This window comes from Cyanistes caeruleus, chromosome 6 (assembly GCF_971803275.1).
Source record: "Cyanistes caeruleus chromosome 6, bCyaCae1.hap1.1, whole genome shotgun sequence".
Taxonomy (NCBI): Eukaryota; Metazoa; Chordata; class Aves; order Passeriformes; family Paridae; genus Cyanistes; species Cyanistes caeruleus.
In genome coordinates, this window is record NC_141706.1 from 19,571,739 (window position 1) to 19,596,822 (window position 25,084).

General features: G+C 37.0%; 1 protein-coding gene across 33 annotated transcripts in view; it reads right to left on the reverse strand.

Moving 5' to 3' along the window:
* The window catches only part of PLEKHA7 (pleckstrin homology domain containing A7), a 145,958-nt gene that overhangs the window by 45,291 nt on the left and 75,583 nt on the right, over nt 1-25,084 (reverse strand). For 28 of the 33 annotated variants that reach the window (XM_086893152.1, XM_086893153.1, XM_086893151.1 and 25 more), the window contains 4 exons: nt 16,307-16,390; nt 8,846-8,957; nt 3,052-3,156; nt 1,178-1,250 (listed from right to left, as the gene is read on the reverse strand). In XM_086893152.1, the coding sequence (XP_086749278.1) occupies nt 1,178-1,250; nt 3,052-3,156; nt 8,846-8,957; nt 16,307-16,390 (374 nt within the window). The remainder of the gene's footprint in view (nt 1-1,177; nt 1,251-3,051; nt 3,157-8,845; nt 8,958-16,306; nt 16,391-25,084) is intronic. The other 5 variants (XM_086893158.1, XM_086893156.1, XM_086893146.1 and 2 more) reach the window with 1 other exon arrangement.

Consider the following 25,084-nt stretch of genomic DNA (forward strand, 5'->3'; position numbering starts at 1 on the left):
AAGTAGAATTTAATTCCCCGCACTCTTCAGTGGGCTAACAATATATTCTCCTTTATGGACACAGAGAAAACAGGCATTAAATAGAAATTGGTCTACAGTGGTTCAGACCGACTGTAAGGAAAAGCATTTTCCCAAGGACAGAGCAGCAGAGGCACAGGCTGCGAAAGAAGCTGTGGCATCTCCATCCTTGGAGCTTTTCAATGCCCAACTTGATTAAGCCCTGGGCAACCTGGGCAGACTCCTTTCCTGACCCTGCTTTCACCAGGCACTGGGATGGGACACTTCTTGAAGTCCCTTCTGATGCAATTTCACTTATGACTCAACACAAGTAATACGTGCAGAAAAATGTTTTAATTTTAAAGTAAAAAGATTGAAGTTTGTTTTCTTAATCAGACTGGGTTTTTATTGAGTTGGGGGTGGGGGGGAGGTTGGATATTGCTTTTTAGCTTCAGCCAGCAGAATACACCTCAAGAATAAAGTTTACTGTGCCAAATGAACAGTGACAGGCTGCAAAACATGATGGACCCTCCATTTAGCACCGTACATCCAGGCTAATTGCTATAATCAGGAAAACTCTATTACTGCTGGCTCCAAGTGATCAACAGCAGAAAGGCAACATCTAGAAATATGAATTTCAAGTCTGATATTCTGTAATGCTTTCCAAGAATTGTAGAACATGACGTATTCAAAACTTGAAAATAACCTTATGTAATACCTAGTTTGGTCTAAGATCACATCTAACCTTTTTTTTTGGTAGAATTACTGGATTCAGAAGTTCTCTGAATCCTACTTTGTCCCTTGGATTGAAATTGAACCAGTGCCCTGATCTGGCCATAGTGCATTCTCAAAAACTCAGACATCCCAGTGCAAGCAAATAGGTACCAGAACACAGACCAGAGACGTGATAAATCTTATTTATTCTAGTCAGATGTTCTTCAAGGTAAACTGTGGCATATACCAAACATAAATCATGTGAAAAAATATACAGCATCCTTTGCTTCCCCTACTCTAGCCTAGAATTTGCTGTGCATTTAATTGCTGTCTGGCCAAGCAATTGTTTGACTGTTCGTCTCAGAACAACTAACTTTATCTGAAGACTTCTGTTAGTTCAGGCATTCACCATGACTTGTACAGGTAAACTGTTCAGACTAACTCGAAACAGCTATTATCTACTCACCTTTGTAGTAAAACAAACAATAATCAGCAAGCACAAACCATCGTCTCTTCCATAATCGCATTCCAGAGCTATCCTGAAATGCAAGAAATGGGGTACACTTTTCATTTAAAGAAAGTTAAGACATAGTGCTGATCCAGCAAGAAGTTTACCAGAAGTTTACCTAAATATGACTGCTAACTGCAAAACAAATGGTTTGTATCTTAGCAAAATATTGTGTACTAAGAAAGATAAGAGGCAAAACATCCAGCTATAAAATAATGAGTGCAGAACATTCAAACTGCTAATTTTCATTAAGTAATTAAATCCTTATCCCAAACAGCATTCAGATTAACCTTGTACACAACCAATACTTATTTTATCTGCTCAGATTTATCTCCAATAAGGAAACAAGTGTGTTTCTGGATGGCACGAACTCCAACAAAGATTGCCTGCAGACCAAAATTAAAATCACTACACAGCTGGGAAGTATGACCTCACATTCCAGGCAATGACATCCTATAATTCAATCACCATATGTTACCCATGCCTAAAATGTAATTTAATCAAATATTCCTTATGAAATAAAACAGGATGCATAATGTGCAAATTTTAATGAAGTATAATATAATATGCCTGTGGAGGTATATGTATATATATAACCTTGTCAAAATTAGTAATATTTGCATCGAAATTTATTTCTAAAGCTTTTAAAATTGCCAGACTATAATCTAGTCAAGTACAACTTCTTCAGCTTGCGTAGGCTTTGATAAAACCAGCAGCATAAAAAGCTCCTTCAGGTTTTAAGGGATTTACAAGCAAAGGTTAGGGGACAGAAGGAAATAGGATATAGAACATTGCTTGAGCTACTTCCCTCTCCTTTCTTCAATCAAATTAAGTATGGAAGGACTTTCTTCCATTCCCATTTTCATGCTACAAGGCTGGCAACACATCCAGTGTCTGAGTTCTGATTCTGTCCTGAAAACTAATGGACTTGGGTTGTGGATATCAACAGAGCTGGGAGCGAAACACAGCAGAATTACATCTCTCCACCCAGGAGAAAGCAGACAGTTGACAGCTATTTCATTTTCCTGTGCATGTAAAACCATAATCGTAAAACTCAGATTTCAGACTTCTCCTGCCCACCCCTAAATCTAGCTGCTTGATCTCTGGTGATAATCTGGTAGACACAGGCTGCCAAATGAAAAGCAGGGGAATTATTCTCATACAACAAACTGCTTTATTTACTTATTACACTCAAAGATGTGTTTCTGTCAGCTTAAGAGTTCAAGACATTGTAGCTGTAGAATTCTGTTCACTGGATGAAATTCTATGACCCTTTGCTGGCTACTAGTCTTGGTGACAGCCACATATGGTGAATGTGTCCCCATTTCCCATCATTTTCTCCCTCCTGCTTCTGGAGAACAAAAAGGCATAGGGACTGGAATTAAGCCTTTGATCAGGGTAGAAGGGCATAACCAAGTAGACAGAATAAAGCCTTCACAGCCAGCCTCAGGCTGACAGTGTTCTGAGGGAGTCAAAGATCAGCCTGACAACAAGCCAGCAGGGTAAACCAGTGGAAAATAACCAGATCTAGATAACAAATTTATAGCCTCAACATTCAGCTGTGATGTTGATGTCCATTTATCAGTTTCCTCTTCTGAATCAAACCCATTCGTAAACCTTGGTTTTCAGACTTGCCAAGCATGAACTCCTCATCATGTAATTGTCTGTGGACCAGAATTTTTCATGGAACAAAAAAGTCTGTGGAAGTACCCAACACTGCCCTGTGTCACCAACACTCGAGCTTCTGCTTTCTCAGTTTCTTGGAAGGCACTTGTTCTTCCTTGATGATTGCATTGAAGTATATGAACAGAAACCAGTGATCACACGCATACCTGTTTGTGCAGCCAGCCTCTTACTATCACAGGAACATTGGGATTCCTCCTGATTGCTTGCTCCCTCTTTCCAAAGCTGTGAACTTTGTTTCCAGTCTTCACAACCTGTAAAGAAGTATAATGTAGCAGTGGTTTCTAAACTGTACTGAGACTCATTTCACATTACAAATACTCTCACTGCAATAACTTCTACTTCATTACACAGCAACAAAGCATTCATGGCATTTTCAAGGGCAAGTAAACAGGCAATGATATTTACAACAGAACAAAGTCAATCTTCCACTTGCATCAGGATGGTATGCCAGCTCCTGCTGAAGAGCAGCAACACTGGTGTGTCAAGAACTGTGGAAATTTTAGTGTGCCTGGGATGTATTTTTGAGGGCTGCCTGCAAATCTCTCTGGACAGTACTGCACAAGTCTCTTACATGCACAGGACTTGGAGCAGATGAATCCCACTCTTGCTCTTCTTTGTTTGGGTTTTTGGTGCATTTTTGATGGGGTTTTGTTTGATTTTAATTTTTCTTTCCTGTTTAAATTCTAACAATATTGCTAGCTTATTAAAATGCTTGGACTCTGGGCCTGCAAACAAAAGAAGACAGTCACACTACCAGGGAAGGGACCTACACAGCAGTCAGTGGAAATCACAAGGACTAGGTAATAATTTGTGCCCTGATGAAACCTCAGTTTTGACTCACATGGACAAAACTATTTCAAAAACAAACAAGCAAGACCCATCCACCTGTGAAAGAGCAAGAATCACTCAATGAGTAATTTGCCTGTTCTTTTCCAGCATCAGCCCAGTTTGCTCCAATTGCTTTAGGACAGACTACCCTTACAGTTGCTGCCAACTTCTCCAAGAAAAAAGATGTCCTGATTCTTTCCTGCAGTGTCTCTCTTTTTAATCTCTGAGCTTGTCAGGGTACAGGTGCTCTGTGAGCTGCAGGCAAACAGAAGCTCTGGAAACAAGTATATTCATCACACACAAATGGTAACATCAGAAAAATATCTCAGTGTACTGCTCCTGCCAGTCAGGCAACAGCTGGACTAGAATACAGCGTATAATGTAAATAATTCTAGCAAAATATTATAACTTCAAATTAATTCTGTTGATTTGATTGATGAAGGTCAGACTTTACCAATCTGCACCAAACTTCCTGTCTCAATGACGGGTTAAGATAATAGCTATAATCAGTATGAAAAGAATGCACTTCTTTTCTGGTGCTATTGCATCTGAAACAGCAAGGTAGATGTAACAGTTGTGAGGAGCTATCAAAGGGCAGGGTTTCCCCACCTCCCCAGACAGCTCAGTGAGAGCCTGCACAAGACCCACCAGTGCCCCAGGGCACCACAGGTGGTCACTTAAGAGAAAACCCACACTTGTCCACCTGTCCAGGGTTGTTGGCACAAACCCAGCAGAGCAGGTTGTAAAACATGTTTCTGAGGAGGTGCACCTGTCACCCAGCTGGCAAAAACCAGTTCATAGCAAAAGTCAGCTGAGGATGGTGTCACCGAGATCTCCCAGGCTGTGTCTCTGCCAGACCTGTACTAAGGAACCCAGCTAACAGGCTGCAGAGCACTAGCTTTGGGCAAACACAGCCATGTATGGACTTCTTTAAAGAAAAATAAGAAGTAAACAATATAGTTGAGTTTTTAAAAATTGTTGCCAAATGTTAAGATGCAACAGCTACATTAAAAGGGTGATGAAAAATAATGAGGCCCAAATTTGTTAAAGCTCTGAAAGTCAAAAATCTATTTTTATTTTGTTTTTACTTTATTTATACTTTGTAGCTGAACAGAAATCAATTTACACAATGTACAGAATTTAATTCCCTAATTTTTCTCTCATGTAGATCTTTGGAAGGGTGGAGGAAATGAGGAGTAGTTGAAGTATACCTGATTTAGCCTTACAGCAGCATTTAAACTTAATTTTTTTTTTAATCATATATTTTAATCAAACATTTTCTCTGATATTAATTTTTTAAAAATGCAGACCACAATGTGGAAAAATCATCCTTGGACTTCGTCAAAAGATCAAACAATTTCTATGGCAAAGGAGCAGGAAAATTTTTTCAAAGGCTATGCATTAGATGTCAAACCAATACCCACAACGGAAACAAAATTATCATTTCATGGTGCTTTATATAATTAAAATGTTCATATAATCTTCAGTATTGATCATCTCATTTTGCTCTGGAATAAAGCAAAGCATAACAGATACTGCATGTCATGCCTTGCTTTCACTAGCTAGACTAAGAAACTGGTTTAAAAGAAAAGGTATCTTTTTAAAGTATTTCTCCACACTGCAGTAGTCTTCTCCTAACTTAAATTATTCTGATGTCATTGTCATGAGTTTAAAAATGCAGGTCAGCACAGCTGTCTGTATCACTGAAGACACAAAAGTCACTTTTGACTTCAGTACATTTGTTATGCTGACTTGCTTGTGAATGACTGCTAAGTTTTTTGCAACAAAATGCAAAAATGGCAAGAGCTAACATTATCAAACCCCTTTTCATCACTGCCTCATCTTCTTACAGTAGCTTGTAGCTGAGGAGGAAAGTTGCTAACTTAATTATGTAATTTTTTCTTTCTTTTAGACAGAACTGACAAAAAAAAGCATAGATAGACTTTTATTTGGAACAGATTTTTTTAAACAGTAAACAGGAAGACTGTATTTTGTTCAAAATATGCAAATACATATGCATAATAAAACATGGAACTTTCAACCTAAAATGAATTTAAAAAAATCAACCCACAAAAAGCCACCTGTTTAAGTCAAACTAACTCAAAAAATCTCAGTGTTTCAGTTCGAAATGAACTTATGAATCCTTACAGTAGCTCTAACAAAATGATACAAAATCCTTATTTTTCAGATACAAAAAACAAACTCTCCAAAAATCCTGCTCTTTATTTTGAGCATTCACATACAGTGTGTCTGTGAATTAGACCCTGTGTTTCACTCCAGCTCCAGACAGCCCCAGAGGTGGCACACCACATACCTGTCACCACTGCTTGCTCTAACTGCTAGATCCATTCTTCACTTGCATTCCTCACCAGTTTATGTCAGAGAAATACCAGCAACTACCAGTGTCATCAACAACTCAATGACTTCTGTTATGCAGAATCCATCCAAAACATGGTCTCAAAATGTAGATAGTAAAAACACCCCCTACTATCCTTTCATTTTTGACTTGGCCAAAGCCCTGTGTGGCACAGTAACATTTACAAACTTCCATTCACACCACCAGATGTTTTAACAGCCTAAATTCCAAATGTATTTTACTGTCAAACCAAAACAGATCCTTATTCCTCCATAACCTTAATTATTAATCAATATAAATGGCTTTTAATGTGGTTAATGATGTAACTGAATTGGCGATGAACAAGCAGATCTTTGGGACAGAGAAAAATTGGAGTTTATCAGAATGCCCTTTTGCTTCTCATTCTCTCAACCCTATACCCCTTAAATGTCAAAGAGTAGGATGGGCTGCATTGGTCTGAAGTCTTTAGATGACTTACTCAGATAGTTCCTATATCAAAATACTGTCCCAAAATGTGCACAGCTCTATAGAAAAAAACCAGCCTGAATTTGGCCAGGATTCTGACACCATGCATACACCAATCTGTGACGGCATTTGCAGGACCAAATTATAGAAGCTTTTCATAAAAAAAACCCCAATAATTAGCCATGGTAGCCATAGTAGAGAATATGAACATGTCTCTGGCTTCATGTCTGCATCTGGGAACTTGCTCTTTGAAAGAATGATCATGGAATTCAGGGAAGAAAACATTTAGACAGAAGGACCTTAAAATCTACTTTCAACCTGCCGAAAGTCAACCTCAAAGTGGAGGACACAGGGTCTTTATTTTACACCCTTTTTTCTCATTGAAATCATTAAAATTTCACTTGAAATAATTTTTGTGTTAGGCTGTGAAGGAATTCAACAGATCTTCTGACTTTACAAAATGAGAGAGGTGATTTCAAGCCTGTTAACATGCACAATGATGAAACAAAGAGCATGTAAGAAAGATGCTGGTTCATCTAAATTAAAACTCCAGTATTTGTTAAGGACCCAAAGTAGAATGGATCTTATAAAAACAAACTTGGTGGAGAAGCAAAGTACTGGCAAAGCCTCTGTGAGAGTTTTATTTCTATGTCTAAAGCTGCCATGTGTTAAAAAAATCCACACCTGGGAGCTTGCCAGAAGCATACATAGCCACCCTTACACTGAACTGCAAACAGAATAGAAAGAGACCCAAACCAGACCAAGCAAAGTCTTGTGAGGTGATTCTGGATACTCTCTAAGCTGTGACAAAAAAAGCACTACCCGCCTGTTCAGCTGTGTGGTTCTGATATGCCCAGTGAATTAGCCTCTAGCATGTGGGTGGCCTGGGAGTGGAATCCAGTACCCATTTTTCTGACTAGATCAGTGCAAGCATGGGATGAAGGGAGGAGAAGCAGGGGTCAGAGGATGCACACTTTTTGGCAGAAGTGTGATCTTGGCTAAGTTAAAGCCAACTGTGTCCCTGGAGAATTCCTCAGCTCAAAGCACCTATCAGGTCCCCAGTAAGTTTGCTGGTTTAAAGTAGGAAAAAAATTATCTTTCTGCCTCTAATGCAATCTTTAAAAAAGCAGAGTAAGGAGGATAAATAGGGTAAAAACAAATGCTGACATACTTCGGTAAGTTCAACTCTTCAAATATCAAAAAGAATTGCTTCAACTAATTCAAGTAACCTATTATGCTTACTGTTTGCAGAAATAATTTCATCTAACACTTTAAAGATAAATTTATTCTTGAGATTTGATACATTACAATCTTTGTGTTGGTCCAATCACTTATTAACTGAGAGTTTAAAAAAAAATATTTTAAAAAATTATTTTTTGGCTTTTCATGAAATTGTATCATCTCCTATACTCAAGTACATCAAAACATTAGTAAAAGACTTTAAGTATTCCAAATAAACAAAGTATCTTTGCAATCAATGCGATCAAGTCCTTTCTCAAACTCAGTTACATAAGAGGCTGCCCACTTTTACATTTAGGAAAAAAACAACAGAAGTTTAAGAACTGCAGCCAAAGTTAAGAAAATGATCTTACCTCTGCTAATTATTTCAATATTGCTCTATGCCTTTTCATCCAGACACTACCATTCTCACTGTTCTGTAATTTATTGTAAGGTCAAAGAAGCATTAAAATAGATGGTGACACTTCAAGTACAGCACTTCATTATATTTTGTTCAATAATGGACACAGGTCCTTTGTCAATGACAAGGAATGGACTTTTCCATCATTAAACATTAAGTGTGGGAACTTGGTGCCTGCACTGCTTGTGCACCGCAGTGATGAAGAAAAGGATTTAATTGTTACTAAGAGGAGGAAAGGTAGTAAGATTTTATGAAAAGGTAAGAACTGCAAATTCCTGGTATCATGCATCACTTCTTGCCATACACGCTGCACCATCAAAACACTTGCTTAAATCCTAATATTACATATATTTACTTCCATTTGTGAGACTCTCAAACTTTCTATGTCACAATAATCATTCTGTTAGAAGTTACCATTTAATGCTACCATGTGGGTATACAGTGCTTCTAAAAGAGCGGTAACAGTGCTATTACTGATGCATACAGTGCTGTTAAAAGATTTGTGTCTGGGTAGAAGATACTGCCTCTTCTCTGAGGTATTACTAAATTGCTAGGCTAAATCCACAGCCCTACTGAAATCAGCATAAGAATACTGGACTTAAAATAAGTGAAGTTCTGATCAACAAGCTGAAAAAATAGCTTTTTCTTTTACCTTGGAGCCGTGTTTTGTATCAACAGCAGATGTAGTTACTGCCGTGGACGTTTCACTGACCATGCTTGAAGGCCTTTGGTTTATTTGTTGGTTGGACATAGATGAATTCTGTCTAGAAAGCAAACAAAACCAGGTAATCTAAAGCACATTGTTTCAAACATTGTTTGGCCTTATTATATTTAAAATTCACAGTGTGAAATGAATAACAAGTTAGTCAAATATTTCCCACGCATCTACAAGTTCCTTTGCACCACTCCTGCTATTTTGATTTCAGGTCTTTCTCAGGCAGTGACATCTGATGATTGGTATTAGTCTATGCATCAGGAGGGAGAAACCTGCCAAACTGTATGCAAACCCAAGTGAGAACCAAGATATAACAACAAGTGTGGTAAGAGAGAGGATAAGGCCTATGCAGAGAAACCAAACTGTGGCCAATTTAGGGACCTGGCCACAAACCTGTGAAAGAGCCAATACTGGGGAGAAAATCACCACTTAGCAATAAAATGCTTTTTATTTAAAATCAAACTGAATCTAGACTGCTGTTAGATCTTTCACTAACTTAATGCTGTCTCCTTGAATCTACCCAAAATATGATTCACAGACCAATATGAATTATTAAAATACCTTTTAAGCAAAATGGTGCAATTCATGGCAGATAATTGTTAGAAACGTGTAATTTCTGAGTCATCCTAAGATTCCAGAAATCCTGATAACTAGCTCAGATATCCATTTAAAGCATAAGTGAAGTCAATCCTACCAGAAGAACCTGTTCAACAAGTAAAAATTCAGTATAGCCACCCAGAGAAGAACTGAGAGGATAAATGGAACGGCAAAATAAAATCTCTGTGAAGAGAAGCTTCAGCAGTCAAATGAAATTAAAACCACAGGTGGTATTTTCAAAAATCATACAACATAATTTAGCAAATAACAAGTAGCAATACAGTCACATTAGAAAAGAAAACACAACAAAACAAATAATTAACAACACATGATTTTCCTTTTCGCAGTCACCAAAGCCATTTATTAGAAAAACCAAAAGTATACAAGCTACACCAAACAGTTGCTGCTACCACTGAAATTTTCTGAGCACAACAGAAAACAGAATAATTCTGGGCAGTTATCACCATTACCATGAGAACAGAGAAGAGCCTGTGATTTTAGTAGCTCAACACAAGGTTTAACAGAAGAAAAAGTATTTGCCAACACAGCTCTTCATCAGTTACAACCTGAACAATTATCTGTCCAAAAGCTTGTATAGGTGGTTTGGTGTTAGAGAAAGCTTATTTTTCCATTTGTGACCAGGGTTTCAATGAAGCTTGCAAGTAAGTAACAGAACTTCGGTCCCATTTTATTTATACCTTGCGTATCTGGCATAAATTCCTTCTTTCTAGATTTTATGTAACACACCTCAGTTCCAAGACATAGGAAAAACTAACAGCAAGCCCCTAAAATTCCTGGCCATCCTTTAAAGCAAGAGAACTTAAATCATGTCAGTTTGAGTTAATTTGCCTCACCTCTTATGGACCAGATACCCGACTTCAGCATTTAATCACACTTTAATCCAGTCTCTACAAAATGTAGATTAAGAAACTTCCCATATATGACACTGCCTGACTAAGCTATTTCAGTTGATGAAGTTGATTTAAGTTTTGACAAATTGGAATTAATTTTTCCAATAAAAAATTAATGGAGAAGAAGGAATATCCCCAGAGGAATGATTTTAATTTAAAATTTCTACTCTGATTTAACAGATTTTCACTATTCCCCAAAATATGGTTTCACAGCAGGTTAAACATACTGCACTTTCAAAAAAAATTAGGAATTACAGAGGAAAATAAGCTATATGTTTAACAAAACCATCATGAGAAAGTCGTAACACAATACAGAATGATAAAAACGTAATTTCTAAGCATTTATTATGTGATCATACAGTGACTTCTCTTCCACTTGCTAATGAAAGTGATCACTTCCAAGAAATCAGGCTTTCCCTCTCTAGTAATATAAAATTAATGATGAACTACAAATTCACAAGCAGAAAAATGCTTTTTGAAAAAATGTGAGGTTGTTGCCATGGAAAAATTCAAATAGCAAGCAAAAGAGATATTAAGCCCATTGAAAGAGAAAATACATTATTATTCTCCTATAAAAAGTCTTCAGCAGCAAACACTGATGATGCAAATTTGCTGTACTCAACATCTAACAGAAAACACAAAACAATACTGCATATTTATCTCCATATTGTATATAGTATTTCAAGGATACAGTAGGTTTTTTTGCATGAAACCTGACATGAAAGTCAGGTATTCAAGTCTCTCAACAACTAATCAATATTCTCAGTGTTTTTAAAAGCAAATAAAAACAGGCAGAATATGCAGAATTACCTGAAACATCCTGGCATGTTAAGGGAATTAACACTGTCCTAGCAGTATTTACAGATTCAACTTGAAAAATAAGTGACTACAGCATTGACTCTGTGCATTCAGAAACATTAGTTTAAAGTTACTATTACCACAGATGTTTGATAATATCTGTTATGCAAGATACCCCATTCTGTCTTCGTAGTGATGGTGTTTTATTATTTTCAGGCTAGTTTTCCTCCTGCCTCCCTCAAGTGGTGTGAATACACACACACACAATTGCAGTGTGTCCATTTGGAACTCCAGTACCCTGTAAATTTTTTTACGTACTTGAAAATAACACTCTATATAATATCTCCTGTCAAGCAACTAACTCCCTGCTCTACTTAAGCATTGCTAGCATGTTGCCTGAAAAACCATATTTACCAGCTGAAAAAATTACATAGCCAACATTTGGGTTATTAAAAAAACCCAACACTGAACAAGAACAGTAATAAAAAAGACTACACCAGTAGCCCATATTGAAAATGCAATACTCACGAGAGATCATAAAGATCAGTCGACTTGAAAGATCCACATCCATACCAGGACTTAAAAAGTTTATTTGTTAGAATCAGACACGATGCAGTAACATTGTGTCAATCTAGCTTTATTACTAATAAATTTCCTAATCAGCTAGATTTAAAAAAAAAAACAACCACAAACAACAAACAACTCTCCTAATGTTTCTACACATAAACAAGGTATTTCTTTTGAGGTTGTTTGGGTCTCCTCTTTCCTCTCCACCTGATATTTTTGCTGCTATAGTAACCAAATGCAATAGATAAAATAAGATGGCTCTCTCCCCAGAGGTGATACACAGGTTTTACCAGGCACAGAAAAACAGGCAAGCAAGAGAATTGCACTCATTGGATTTAAGCACACTATATTTTTTCTTCCATATGTCTACATTTATGTTCAAGTCTTATCTTTTTTAAAGTAGTAGCTTCTCATTTGCAAACACGTTGCTATGACAAATATCATACAGCTCCTAATACACAACTAGTACTGTTTAACATTAGTTACATGGCTGTACCTGCCTGATTCTTCCTTTCTGTCCACAATTACTTAAAGAACTGTTATTTAACAAAGATATAAGAGGAGAGATCTAAACATGATATACAGCTATCCTAAGTAATTCTATCACAGACGCTTTTCAGAGAAATGCATACATAACAATGTAGTTAACTAAAAACCTAACACTTGTCCGGCAGACTCATCATTAATTCTCACTTTTCCATTGGTTAAGAAAGATCCCTTCATGGATTAAGGGCTCATTAAAAACATGAAAGCAAAGCACAGAAATTAAGGGGCAGTTATGAAATGGAAGGCCTTCCCATACAGCAAGATACTCAGATTATTTCAATGTGATCCTAAAGCCTGTGAGGTGAACAAGTAAAAAGAAAATAAAAATTATGCTAGACAAAAACTGAAATGTTGGAAGAAACAGATAGAAAATAATCTTCAGATACAAGCAACCATGATGCCAAACTGAATTCAATCCCAACAGAAAAGTAATTCAAAGGAGAATGAAATAAAAAACATCTCTGCAGCTTTTATCACTCAAAACATTACCAAGGAAAGGTTATTTTTAAATATCAGATCAATGAGTAACAGCAGCCAAAGTATGTTAATAATTATTAGTAAAGGAATATAGAAGGAAAAGTACAATTAAATTATTATAACAAACAATGAGCTCATAAACTGAATCTTGCCATCACCTATGATCAATCATTCTGCCAGAAATTAAGAAACCTAGAAGTGACATGCAGAAAAGCTGGCTCTCAAGCAGAGCTAGTGAAAGGTACAGAAAACACATCCCACACACCAAGTGACCAAAGCTGCTAAACTTGGAAAACAGTTCAAGGTAGGCATTTGATAGTGGTCCCAGCTAAGAATGTTTTAGGAAATAAGGAATTACTAATCACTATTTAAAAGAAAAAAGAAATCGGAATTAGAACACCTTTAGAAAAAAGGAATAGTGTAAGGATCAAAAGATAATGGAATTCAAAAGTCACAGGTTCCACCTACAATGGAGTTGAGAAAACCAGATTTCAGATTGAAAAGCAAAATTGATGTGATATTGTTTAAATGCCTTGGGAAAAGACTAGTGAAATACAGTCTCAGCCTTCTACTGAAAGTATCCAGTTCTCATTTGATCAAGTGAATCAAGGGTATTTGGTTCACAACTGAGTCATAATCAAGTTAGGGTTACATCATTCATTGGTGTAATTTTCCAAAACTTGCTCCCAAATCTTCTTGCCAGAACACTTATTCCAGCATGAGGAATGGCCAGGGCAGTCCCCACATTCATCATTTCTACATGACTGTAAATTACTTTTCTGATGTAAAATGTGTCCTTTTAAATACATATGTGTGTTGCAGCCCGAACAAGTTTGTGCTCACTTCTCCCCACTAGCTCCCAATCAACATCTGGTGACAACTCCTTGGCCCTAATCTTAAATTAAAATCAACCAGTCAGTAATAAATCATGTTGCAACAGCACTGAAGAATAAATCAGCTTTTATGAAACCCTTGAGAATGCTACTGCTTCAGATAGGGTTCTTCAGCTATAGGAAAAGGTAGTCTTGGTCAAAGGGTCCCAGGATGGAAAGTTTCCGCAGACCATGCCAACCCAGAGACTGCTTCTCTGACCCGAGTCCTTCTGGTGGAAATCATTTCATCACATGATAGGGATCTACAACACTGATTCCAAACTGATACATGATCAACACCACAAGAAATCCCAGATGCCTGAGGGAAAAGGACTGAAAACAGGCAAAGCTCCACTACAGTTCTTAGGCCTTAGGACAGGGAGGTGCCAACAACTCTGATTTCAGCAGACATGTCCACATTATGTCAGCATCATCACCTGACAGAAACTCACACATGACCATGATGAAGAGCCTCTGTGGAAACCCCCACTGCTGCACAGAAGTCGTACAAAACTAAGGAAATCAGAGCATCCCACACATTTGAAAAAGACATTTTAAAAGCAATTTTAACTGACAGATTAAACACATCTGATTTTAGAAACACTCTATGTTCTTCAGGCCAATAATAAAGCTTAGAGAAACATTCTTGCAAAGATTGTTTCCAGAGCAGTGACTAGAAACATTTACTCTTCTCTCTATCCCTCCAGCCATTCCCTCTTTTAGAGTTAAAACCACCTCTCTGTACCAATTCTACCACAGTATAAGATTTTTCCTGGTTTTTGATACCATGTCAGTGTGAGTAACTAAAGTCTACATGTTCATCAGACTGCCCTTCAAATAAGGACTTCCATTTCTCTTCCAAAAAAGTTTCTAACACACACTAAAGATCACTAAAGCCATGTGCCACCAACAAGTACTTCTTTCAATGTTGTTTTTAATATTTTACCAGCTACCATGACTACAAAATGAAAAACAGCCTAGGCAAGTGTGACTAATCTGGGCAGGCACTCGAAGAGGTTATCCAAACACCTATTTCCCAGTACATATGTTTAAATGCATATTAAATTTGACTGAACCTTTACAACAGATAAATTAAAAAGCAATTAACAGATGAAGTTGGAACACATGCTCAGTGGCTGCTGTCCACACTTTCTGTGAGATTTGCTGATTTGCAACATGCCTGTTTCTCCTCACTAGGAAAGTGAGGTGGAGGGGCTTGTTTCATACCTGTAAATGAGCTAAGCCCAGCTGAGCAGCAAAGCACCCACATGCCATGGGACAGCTGAGGTGACCTCCAGCTCAGCAGCCATCCCACAGCCTTCATATCTAATCACTGTCCTCTCCCACAATGTTATATTTCACATTAGTTCTCATCAGATATCTTAACATAGGATTGGCCTTGGCTTTGCTTTGACTTGGAGGAGAGCAACTGCTTGGCTAGTGTTATTTTAGGAGGTTTGCTGCTATTGTTGGTTTTGGTTGGTTGGTTTGGCTTTTAAACTATTTGAGAAGTTCTTCTCAGGGCTGTATCAGAATCTCTGAGCTCTACAGCCATGTTCTACTTCTCTAAGTGACAGGAGAAGACATTGCTGGAAAAGGCTCAGTCTGCTGCATGTGTTGAATGGCCTTCCTCTAGGCCTCATTTTTCCTAATGCTGTAACAGCTTTTGACATTTTACCAAAATGTAAAGCAAATTAAATACCACAGAATTTGAAATGTAAAGAGCTCAGAATTGTGGAGGCAGCCACACAAACCCCACATCCAGGCCATCACAGCAGTATGCCCAGACTGCAACACATGAGGAGATAGAAGCTGCTTGAACAGCACTGGGAAACTGGCCTGGAAAAGAAAAATTGTCTGGTGTTGTCCCATTCTTCTTGCCCTTTGGTTTTAGAAGCAAAGCAGAATTTTGTCCAAGATTCTGTTTTCTGTCTAGGGAAGATACCCAGTCATTCCATTAGAGAAAGATTGCATGAGCAATCTAGCATGCAGCCAGGATGACAAGAAGGAGTTGGAGCCTACAGAGAAATGGTGCATGACCCAATCCAACACCAACCCAAAGGTGACCAAATTCACCAGATTGAAAACATGCATTTCTTACTTTTGCCTGTTTGTCTTTTTTTTTTTTTTAAACAATCAAGATAAAATATGCTGGAAACAAATATATTCAACACCATTTCTCTAGAAAAAAGAAAAACAGCTGACCAATGTAGAACATCTTACAAGTAAGAAAACCAAGGAAATACATGGAAAACTAGTAGTATTTTGTGCATTTCAATTTCAGTACAAACCTTCCAATATGCTCCAAAAGCACTTTACATTTATGTTCTGTTTACCTGATATTTATATAAGACTAAAGCATTATTGTTTAAGTATATTTTGTAATTTTTTAATTAGTTTATTCTTGGGTTTGTCTGGGGTTTTTTTAAGATTTTGATAAAGATTTTCCCTCAAGTCCTAGCATGGAATCAAAAACATACTATCACAATGAGAAGCACAATGTTAAGCACAAACCTCAATTAAAATTTTTTACAGTATTGGAAGAACTGTCATTAAATTAAAGTACTAAGCTAATGTAAGCAAATGTGCTACTGTTTTACATCTCTTGACATGGGTATAAAACTACTTACTCTTCTTGCAAAATAAATTCAATATTTTCTGGAGAAACCTGTCCTGTCACAGGATGTCTAAATGATGTGGTCTGCTGATTATGGCTGAAAAGAAAAAAAAAAGAAAAAGGAAATTAATATTGCTATACTCAGTAAAATATGCTCTCTAAAAGGCTAAACTTTTTATATTGATGTTTTACTACTCTATTCCAGGAATTAAACATATTTTTGAGGTACTTTTCAAGTCTGAAATGTTTTCAGCTCCTTCCTATATTCTTGTCAACTTTGCCAATGGCAAAGTACCTTTTAATTACTAAGCAGGTTAATGTTTTAAAAGTAAACTAGTTGCAATCTTTAGTTAGTGAGACACACGTGAATTTATGATTATTTACACCTGGCTGTTACCAGATTATTTAGATATAGCATAGAAATTACACAACACAAATGTCTGATTTGTGTTTCTGCAAATTTCACAGAATAGCACCAGTAAAATAACTTGAAATGCTGCTCAACAATATTTTACACAATTTTTATTATTTAATGAGGTCACCGAGAGAAATTATATTGAAGCCATTTCTTGCATGTTTCTTTTTCTTCTAATAAGGTATTTCTCCAAAGATTTCTCTTTACACCTTCATGCAGAGGACCACATATAACCTTAGCTGTGCGGCTGCACAGTCTATATAAAACATTATTTAGTATTTCATCAGAACTTAATTAAAATCAGGAGTTTCTATAAACCTTCTAGACATTTTGCTATCCTCTGTGAAACATTTATTTTCATTAAAGATATTTATCTTACCTATCTGTGAACCAAGAGCTCACTATTTTAAGAATCTAAATTTTTCTGGGTTTAGTTAACAACTCTTAGGTAAGCAACATCCAAAACCAGAACTCACATCAAATGTAGCAAAATAGTAACACAGTCTGGGTATATTCAAAAGGGAAAATAACAAAGCCATTCAAAAAAATTTTATGTCAAAGACGCAAAAAATGAAAACTTAATGTGTTTTCTTGTTTAAAGATTTGGAGTTTTTCCTCTTGTAAAGCCTATTTGGTTTCAAGCATTACAGATTTGACCCTGTTTCCCAGCATACCAGGACATCCCCCAGCACAGAATAAGGCATAAAGAAATATTTTGAGGTTCCAGAGTAATGAGTTCCTAAGAGAAAACTCTGCTGACTAAAGGACAGCTAACAATCAAACAGCTCACACAGCCATAACATTCCAATGGAAATAGCTCAGGACATGTCTTGATTTAAAAAAACAAACCAAAACCAAGCAAACCAAAACCAAGCAAACCAAAACCAAGCAAACCAAAACCAAGCAAACCAAAACCAAGCAAACCAAAACCAAGCAAACCAAAACCAAGCAAACCAAAACCAAGCAAACCAAAACCAAGCAAACCAAAACCAAGCAAACCAAAACCAAGCAAACCAAAACCAAGCAAACCAAAACCAAGCAAACCAAAACCAAGCAAACCAAAACCAAGCAAACCAAAACCAAGCAAACCAAAACCAAGCAAACCAAAACCAAGCAAACCAAAACCAAGCAAACCAAAACCAAGCAAACCAAAACCAAGCAAACCAAAACCAAGCAACCAACCAACCAACCCCTATCAACAACAAAAACCCACAAACTGCTCCTGTTAAGTCTCACTCGGGCAATAAACACAGAGACTTTCTGGTGTGTTATAAACTTCTCACTCTTTTCCAACACACCTTGCTACAGCAAGTCAGATATAAGGAGCCTATATAATGAACATTTCCATGATAAACTGGAAGCTGTAACAACTTATGCAACACCAGAAGACCTTTTTCCAGCCACACCTATTACAAAAATACTCACCCTAGAGCCATTGGAAACTGTGAACAAGATACGGGCTATCAATTACTCCACTGCACCAGGGTTGGCCCTCAGTCTCTAGACTGCTGAGAACTGACCTGTTCTACAGCTGTGGGTTAATAAAGTTTAATAAAGGTTAATAAAATATCTAACTCTTCAGTTTTTCCATGAAATCAGGGATCCAGGGAAACTATCTTCAGTAAGCACAGAGCGCTAACATCTACAAAGCAACCAGGATCTATTTCCTCACAAAACCATTGAGAACCAATGTTCCTAAAGAAACATTTCTATTTGAGGTTTCATTTTGTGTTTATATCCTAAGAGTGGGATAGGAACTTGAGATTATCTCAAAGAAAATCATAAATAAATAAATAAACTATAACCCTAACAATTAAACTCCATGTTTGTCACACAGTCCACTGTGGCCTTTCCTTTCAAATCATGACAATGCAGTCTGTTTAACCTTAGATGCTTAGGTTAAGACTGCTGTCAAAACAAGTGCAGATACCTTGTTAGCTTAAAAAAATGAAAGTACCTTGCCAGCTATATTCTCCAGGGGCAGAGGAACTGCCTACAAGCTCTCATCTGCAGGTTCTCAGACATTAATAACTCACCTTTCAATTAAGACTAAGAAAAAGGACTGTATTCCAGAAGTGTTCTAGGCTTATTCAGGAAGGGAAGTTTGCCATTATATCATACTAGCATGTACACAAATGGTTTATTCTATAAATTCTGGTGAATAAATTCACCAGAAGATGAATTAGTCCCTTTAGTTGCAAATAAAGAGCAAGTACATTACTAATAAGACTAAATATTATTTACTAATAATAATGATTTCAGCTGAAAAGTAAACGCTTTTGAATATCTGAGCAATGCATTTTAGGACAAGTTTTGCATGTTAAACAAACACTTCGAGCAGAAGGATGTCTCTGTTGCTGAATAAAATGCAGACGGTAATTTCACAGACAAGGAGAGGGCACATAAACCCAAAACTTCCTGCAAATCTGCAGCTTCAATACATAGGACTTCACTGGGAAGAAAGAAATGAAACCCCCGCCACTAACAATTAGTTTTGCAGAACACAGTGGTTTATTTGAATTTGAAAAGTGAGAGTTTAAGTGTTTTGCCTCACAGGACTCATTAAGACTAAGCGATACTATTCAAAACAACCTATACAACAGATGGCTAATGCCTTGCAACAAGGAATTAGATAGCAGGGAGATTTTCGCTCACAATGAGAGCAGTCAGACATTGGAAGAGGTTGCCTAGCAAGGCTGTGGAATCTCCTTCCTTGGAAACATCCGAAATGTGGCCAGATAAGGCTCTGAGCTACCACAAACTTTATAACTTGGTTCCAACTTTGAAGCTGGCCTGGCTGGATGTGATGGGGTACAGAGCTTCCTTCCAACATAAATTATTCTGTTCTGTCATTCTCTGCTGCACCCTCTATCCTTTCTCAGCAAATACAATTAAATTCCTATAATACCTTTGAAGCTTTCCCCATATTTAAATGGATTTATTCCAAAACTATTAGCAATACCTTGTTTTTATCAGGATGAGAGAAATGGAATAGTTAGATTTTTAGATTATTTTTTGTTGTTGTTTTCAGGACTTTTAAACATTTGCTTAACAGTGATATCTGTTTACACAGCACTGATAACAATAACATCGCCAGTCAGAGTGCTCTAAACTTGTTGCAGTGCAAGTTTTCCTTCCTTTCCAAGCACAGACTAAGAAAAGACCTGACACAGTTGGTCTCTGGACACATTTAATACACACAGGTATTTAATCACCTGTATTTCCTCCAAAATGGCAACTACTGAATGTGTTCCTGTTGTCCAGAAATCTACCACGTACAACAGGCACAATAAATGTGCCTTAATAAAAGGACTGTTCCACTCTCCATGCCCCTTCTATTCTTTTTTATTTTCACTAGAGAAAGATTTAATAGCTTCAATAAAACTGGGAAAGGCTTACGATGCTTCACCATGAGAATTCTGAATGCTCTAGAGTATGCATTAGTACAACACCACACATTTCAAATGCCAAGCTAAGTTTTCTAGCAACACTACAAATTTTCTGTGTGATCAATTATGGCATTTTTTCCCAGCAACCATCTTTTAAATTTAATAGTTTTATATTATTCTGATTTTGTACATATATTGGTAATCAGTCATGAAAGCAAAGCAAGTATAAAAACATGAAAAATCCATTAAAAAATTACATTCATTACTATCTAACCCCTAATAGCATTATTAAATTACACTACAGACTGTTAGAAGTTATTCTGAATTTCAAAGTTACAGAACACCACTTTCCAAGGCTAGTAATAGCTAAGACTTGGATTCTTCATTAAAAAATCACAGTTCAAAACCCATTTCTTTGTAATTAGATACCTCACCACAAATTCCATTATTTCACATCATGTATACACAACTTTTACCAACATAAGAACTGAGTCACCCACTCTCTTAAGACAGATGCAAACCAGGCTCTAACCCAACAGTACAATGGAAACAGGCAGGCACTTTTGTGTGCATGGATTCTTTTGCAGAATTCGTAATTAATATTACTTCAATTTATTTTGTATTTGAGTCAAAGCCAAGTCCTAATTATTAATTTTTGGACATGACTGATGCTGATGACCTTCCATTTGAAGTCAAGCAAGTGTATAGATTGTCTCTGGAGTAATTTAAATGCACAGGCAGCTGAAACTTGAAATGTGTGAATCAACTATTGATGGAGTCTACATCACATTAACAGCAAATTTATAAGTTGTGAGAAAAATTCACGTTGTGATTGGACTGCTGCCCTGCAAATTATTACAAGCCATTTGTAAAGAAATTATTTTCCAAGCAGTCTGACTCCTTTACATTTACCTGTAAGACCAGATAAGCATAAACACCTTGATGTTGAATACCCCAAATGGTGATGACAGTTCCATGTGGGTACCCACCCACACTTTCACGGGTGATTTTGGTGTGGGTTCCACTGACAGAAGAATTCATGCAGTGAAGAACTCTTCAGCCAATGAGCTGTTACTCCAAACAGGAGAAAGTGCTTGTATCTAATCAGGCAAACAGCCACGAATAGTTTGTTTTATTTCATAACCTATTTCTGAAGTACATCCATGGCTTCAAAATAGTTTCAGTGCTGCCTTCTGAGTATTTTTTGGATATTAAGAATTGGTTAGAACAAGTACCAACAAATAGTCCAAGAAAAACACTGCCCTCAAAGTTCTGCAAGCTGGAAGAAAAGTGCAGTGTAATACAGATATAATTTGGAAGGATTAGGAACAAGACCAACTAATTGTATTATACAAGCAAAACTGCCTACTACAAGCTGCACGTACAAAAATCTCCACCTTTTCAAGACACTGAACATGATCCACTACTTTAAAATAGTAATGTCTCATCAGAATAGCAGTAAAATCCTTGTCCCACTGTAATCAGTGTCCAGGAGACTTTCATAAGATCAACATTTCTCCCCCCCACACTGAGTTTAATTAGCATCTTAACCTAGAAACTACTGGATAAGAATCACAGAGTAAAATTGATTCTCTCAAATCCCACATTTTACTCAGATGAGAATTGTTAAGTGTTCAGTCGTTCAATCCAAATACAATTCTGTAACTATCTTGACCTGCTGTATTTGTGACTAGCAGCAGTCACAAATCAAGAGTCAAGTCAACACAAGAGTCTGGTCTTAAGACACATGAAAGAGGACAAGATGGCCTGACATCAGATTTTATTGTATTTTCACTTCTGTTAGAAGCTTGCAGATAAGAAGAGTTTGAAAGGAACAGTAAACTGACAGTCACTCTCTCAATGTAGTATCATCCTTCTACAGAGTTCACTGATGAAGAGGTTAAATGGGAACTGCAAGTTACCTTGGAAATGAAAAAAAAATCGTTTTTCCTATCTTTATGAACTACCAAAGATAATTTATACTACCCAGTACTAATACCAGCAGGAAAGATTTTGTTAATGCAAATGCTTTTAAAGACAGAGCTAATAAAACAATGGTAAGCTAATATGGAAAATGCCACAATCACTACAAATATTTTCAGTCATTAAAAACACAGATAAGAGGATGAATACATCATCACAGGACCAAAACAGATTTCCATGAGTAATACCAGCTGAAGTCATCTGCTGATTCACAAATCCTTTTGATGCATATCATGAGAAACCATCAGGGTTTTATTAACTCACAAAAACAAAACGCATTCAGGGAACTTGAAATTAAAGGGAAAAAGCATGTAAGTCTTGAATACAAGGAAATCTTTAGAAAAGAGGGATTCGATTCCATTACATTACTTTTGCAGTTTTAGAAAAATTGTAGTCCCTGCCTTCAAAATCAAAAATTAAATTAAAAACTTCTCTGATAACACAGATACACAAACTAAACTATTAATTCACTCTTTAATAAAAAAACAAAGTGGTAATATCTTTAAAGAATGTAATTCAAAAACCCTGGGTAAAAGCAGCCTACTCTTACATTCCAATATCAACTGCAATGTAAAGAGTTTAGTAAGAAAGCCATCCAACAAGCAGTGTGACATAAAGATACTATTTGGGAAAAAGTATTTAAGGGAAGCTTTACACAAAAAATATCACAGATCTCAGGTTTTAAGCTATAACAAAACTGGTTAAAATGAAATAGTTGTTCACATGCATAGCATTTAAACTTACCAAAGGAGGCAGAAAACCCTCACTGGTGCTGTTTGAACCTATTGAACTTTGATGCAAAGACATCATACATATGATAACAGACAACAAAATCCACTTTGTTCTAAGTATCAAAGCAAATACAAGCTTTACAGCATCCAGTTTTCATCTAAGTAGTAAACCATACCATGTAGAAAGTTGAAACAATTTAACAGAACAGTTATAAGAACTGAATAAAACAGATTTTGAAAACTTGTTCTGCTGCCACATAAGGCGTATAATCTCAAAACATTTATTTTCATTGGCTTTTTAATGCCAAAGATAGATTTTAACTTAAGATAAATGCACTTCTGATTTATTATTTACTGAATTAAATCCATAATATGAAAGAAGTGATTATCAGAGGACAATACTGCAGACTGAGCCCTTGCTGTGTGTGCCCTCAGACCATGTGGAAACATACTGCCCTTTTCACCTTTCCATAAAACGGAAATGCTTTATCTACCACCTATACCATGGGAATGGTGTTTTAATCAAATACAAAATCACAAGTGTCCAGGACAGAATGAAGGAATTATAGCTGGTATCCATCAAGTTGTCCCAGGGCTACAGTCTAGAGTACTGAATCCAATTTTGGACTTCCTCATACAGGAAAGGCATCAGCAAACCGAAGTGAGCACAGCAGAGGGGCACTAAAATGGTCCTGTGGTGAGGAGTTAGGGAGCCAGCCTTGCTCAGCTTCAGAGCGCCCTGCCAGGACTAACTAAGAAGGTTCTTCACTGTGGTACCTCATGGGAGCAGGCATAAAATGAAACAAGAAACCTTCAGACAGCTTGGAGGAGAAACTTCTTCCCCTCCCTCCGCTATGTACAGTAGGGATGGCAAAGCATTAGAACAGGCTGCTCAGAGAGGTTGGGCAGTCCCCATCCTTGAAGGTTTTCAACACTAGAGTGGGGGAAGAACTGAGAAACTTCACCACTGACCATGCTCTGTGCAGAAGGTTGCACAGAAGACCTGAGGCCTCACCCAATCCAAGCTGCCCAACTATCATAAGGCTAGGTACAATTCCTATTTCTAGCACAAAAGGCAAACAAAACCCAAAACAAACAAGTAAGTTTCACATAATAGATTTTGCTAAGAGAAATATGTAAAAACTTCACATCATTTAGGAAGAAAAACTCAAAAAAGCATTAAAACATGGTTTCTTTCTTCAGTCTTTAATAACACCATTAATTAACTCCTTCTTCAGTGAAATAAATCCAAAGTCCATTACATTCTACTAATAAATATTCCAGTGAAGTAGAGAATTTATGCAGGCTGGGTTCCTGTGTTTTTTATCTGCTAGGACACAGCTTCCAAACAAAGTCTTTCCTAGTTAAGGTCATGCAAAACACCATGGGTCTGTCTCCATTCCTCTGTAGCCCATGTCCTCCACAGCTTCACAGTACTATTGAGGTACTGACCATGAAACTACAGACCTCATGCCCTTCAGACAGCGGGCTAAAGAATAAACAAGGATAGCAGCACTGCATTAACTGAATTAATTTTTAGTATGAAGAAACCACAGTTCCCACAGAGCACACCTATTCTTGTGGGTTGGCTGATTATGTTTACTGGCAAATAAATTAATAAAAGTTCCTTCATTAGTAACAAACTGTTCCAGCCTATGGAAGTCTTGTGGTTAATTCTGAAACACTTCAAACTCTATTCATCTGCAGTTTAGGCAAAAAAAACCCCAAAACAACAAAAAAAACCCCCAAAAACAAACAAAAAACCCCCCCACACACACACAAAAAAGGAAAATATTACAGACACAAGGTTATTTCTTTTGGTTTGTGAGACTCTTGACAGTTTTAAAGGAGTTCCCCCTTCTTCTAGGAGGGTTCCTCTCCTCCCCCTCAATTCACTGTGTTGGATAAAATGCAATACATCTTCTCCAAAGTTAAGTGCATTTGTGAAATGTTTTTTCTTATCAAATCTTAAGTATTAAACAGACTACAGTACTCCTGAGAGGCACATAATACCAAGTTTTTGCTTAAGAGAAATTAGCAATGCAAGATCATCCTGCCTAAAGCAACAGGTATGAATTAATGGAGCTTCCCAGGCTGACTCCTCGGAGCTGTGAATTATACACATCATTGTTACTTTCCTTTCCAAAGAAGCCCAGCACCTAACTGATGTGTTCTAAAGTCATGACATCAGTATCTGCTCAAAGAATGCTACTGCAAATCACACACAGAGCCAAGATTAATGTTTAAGATTGGAACTGTCAAACAGATATGGA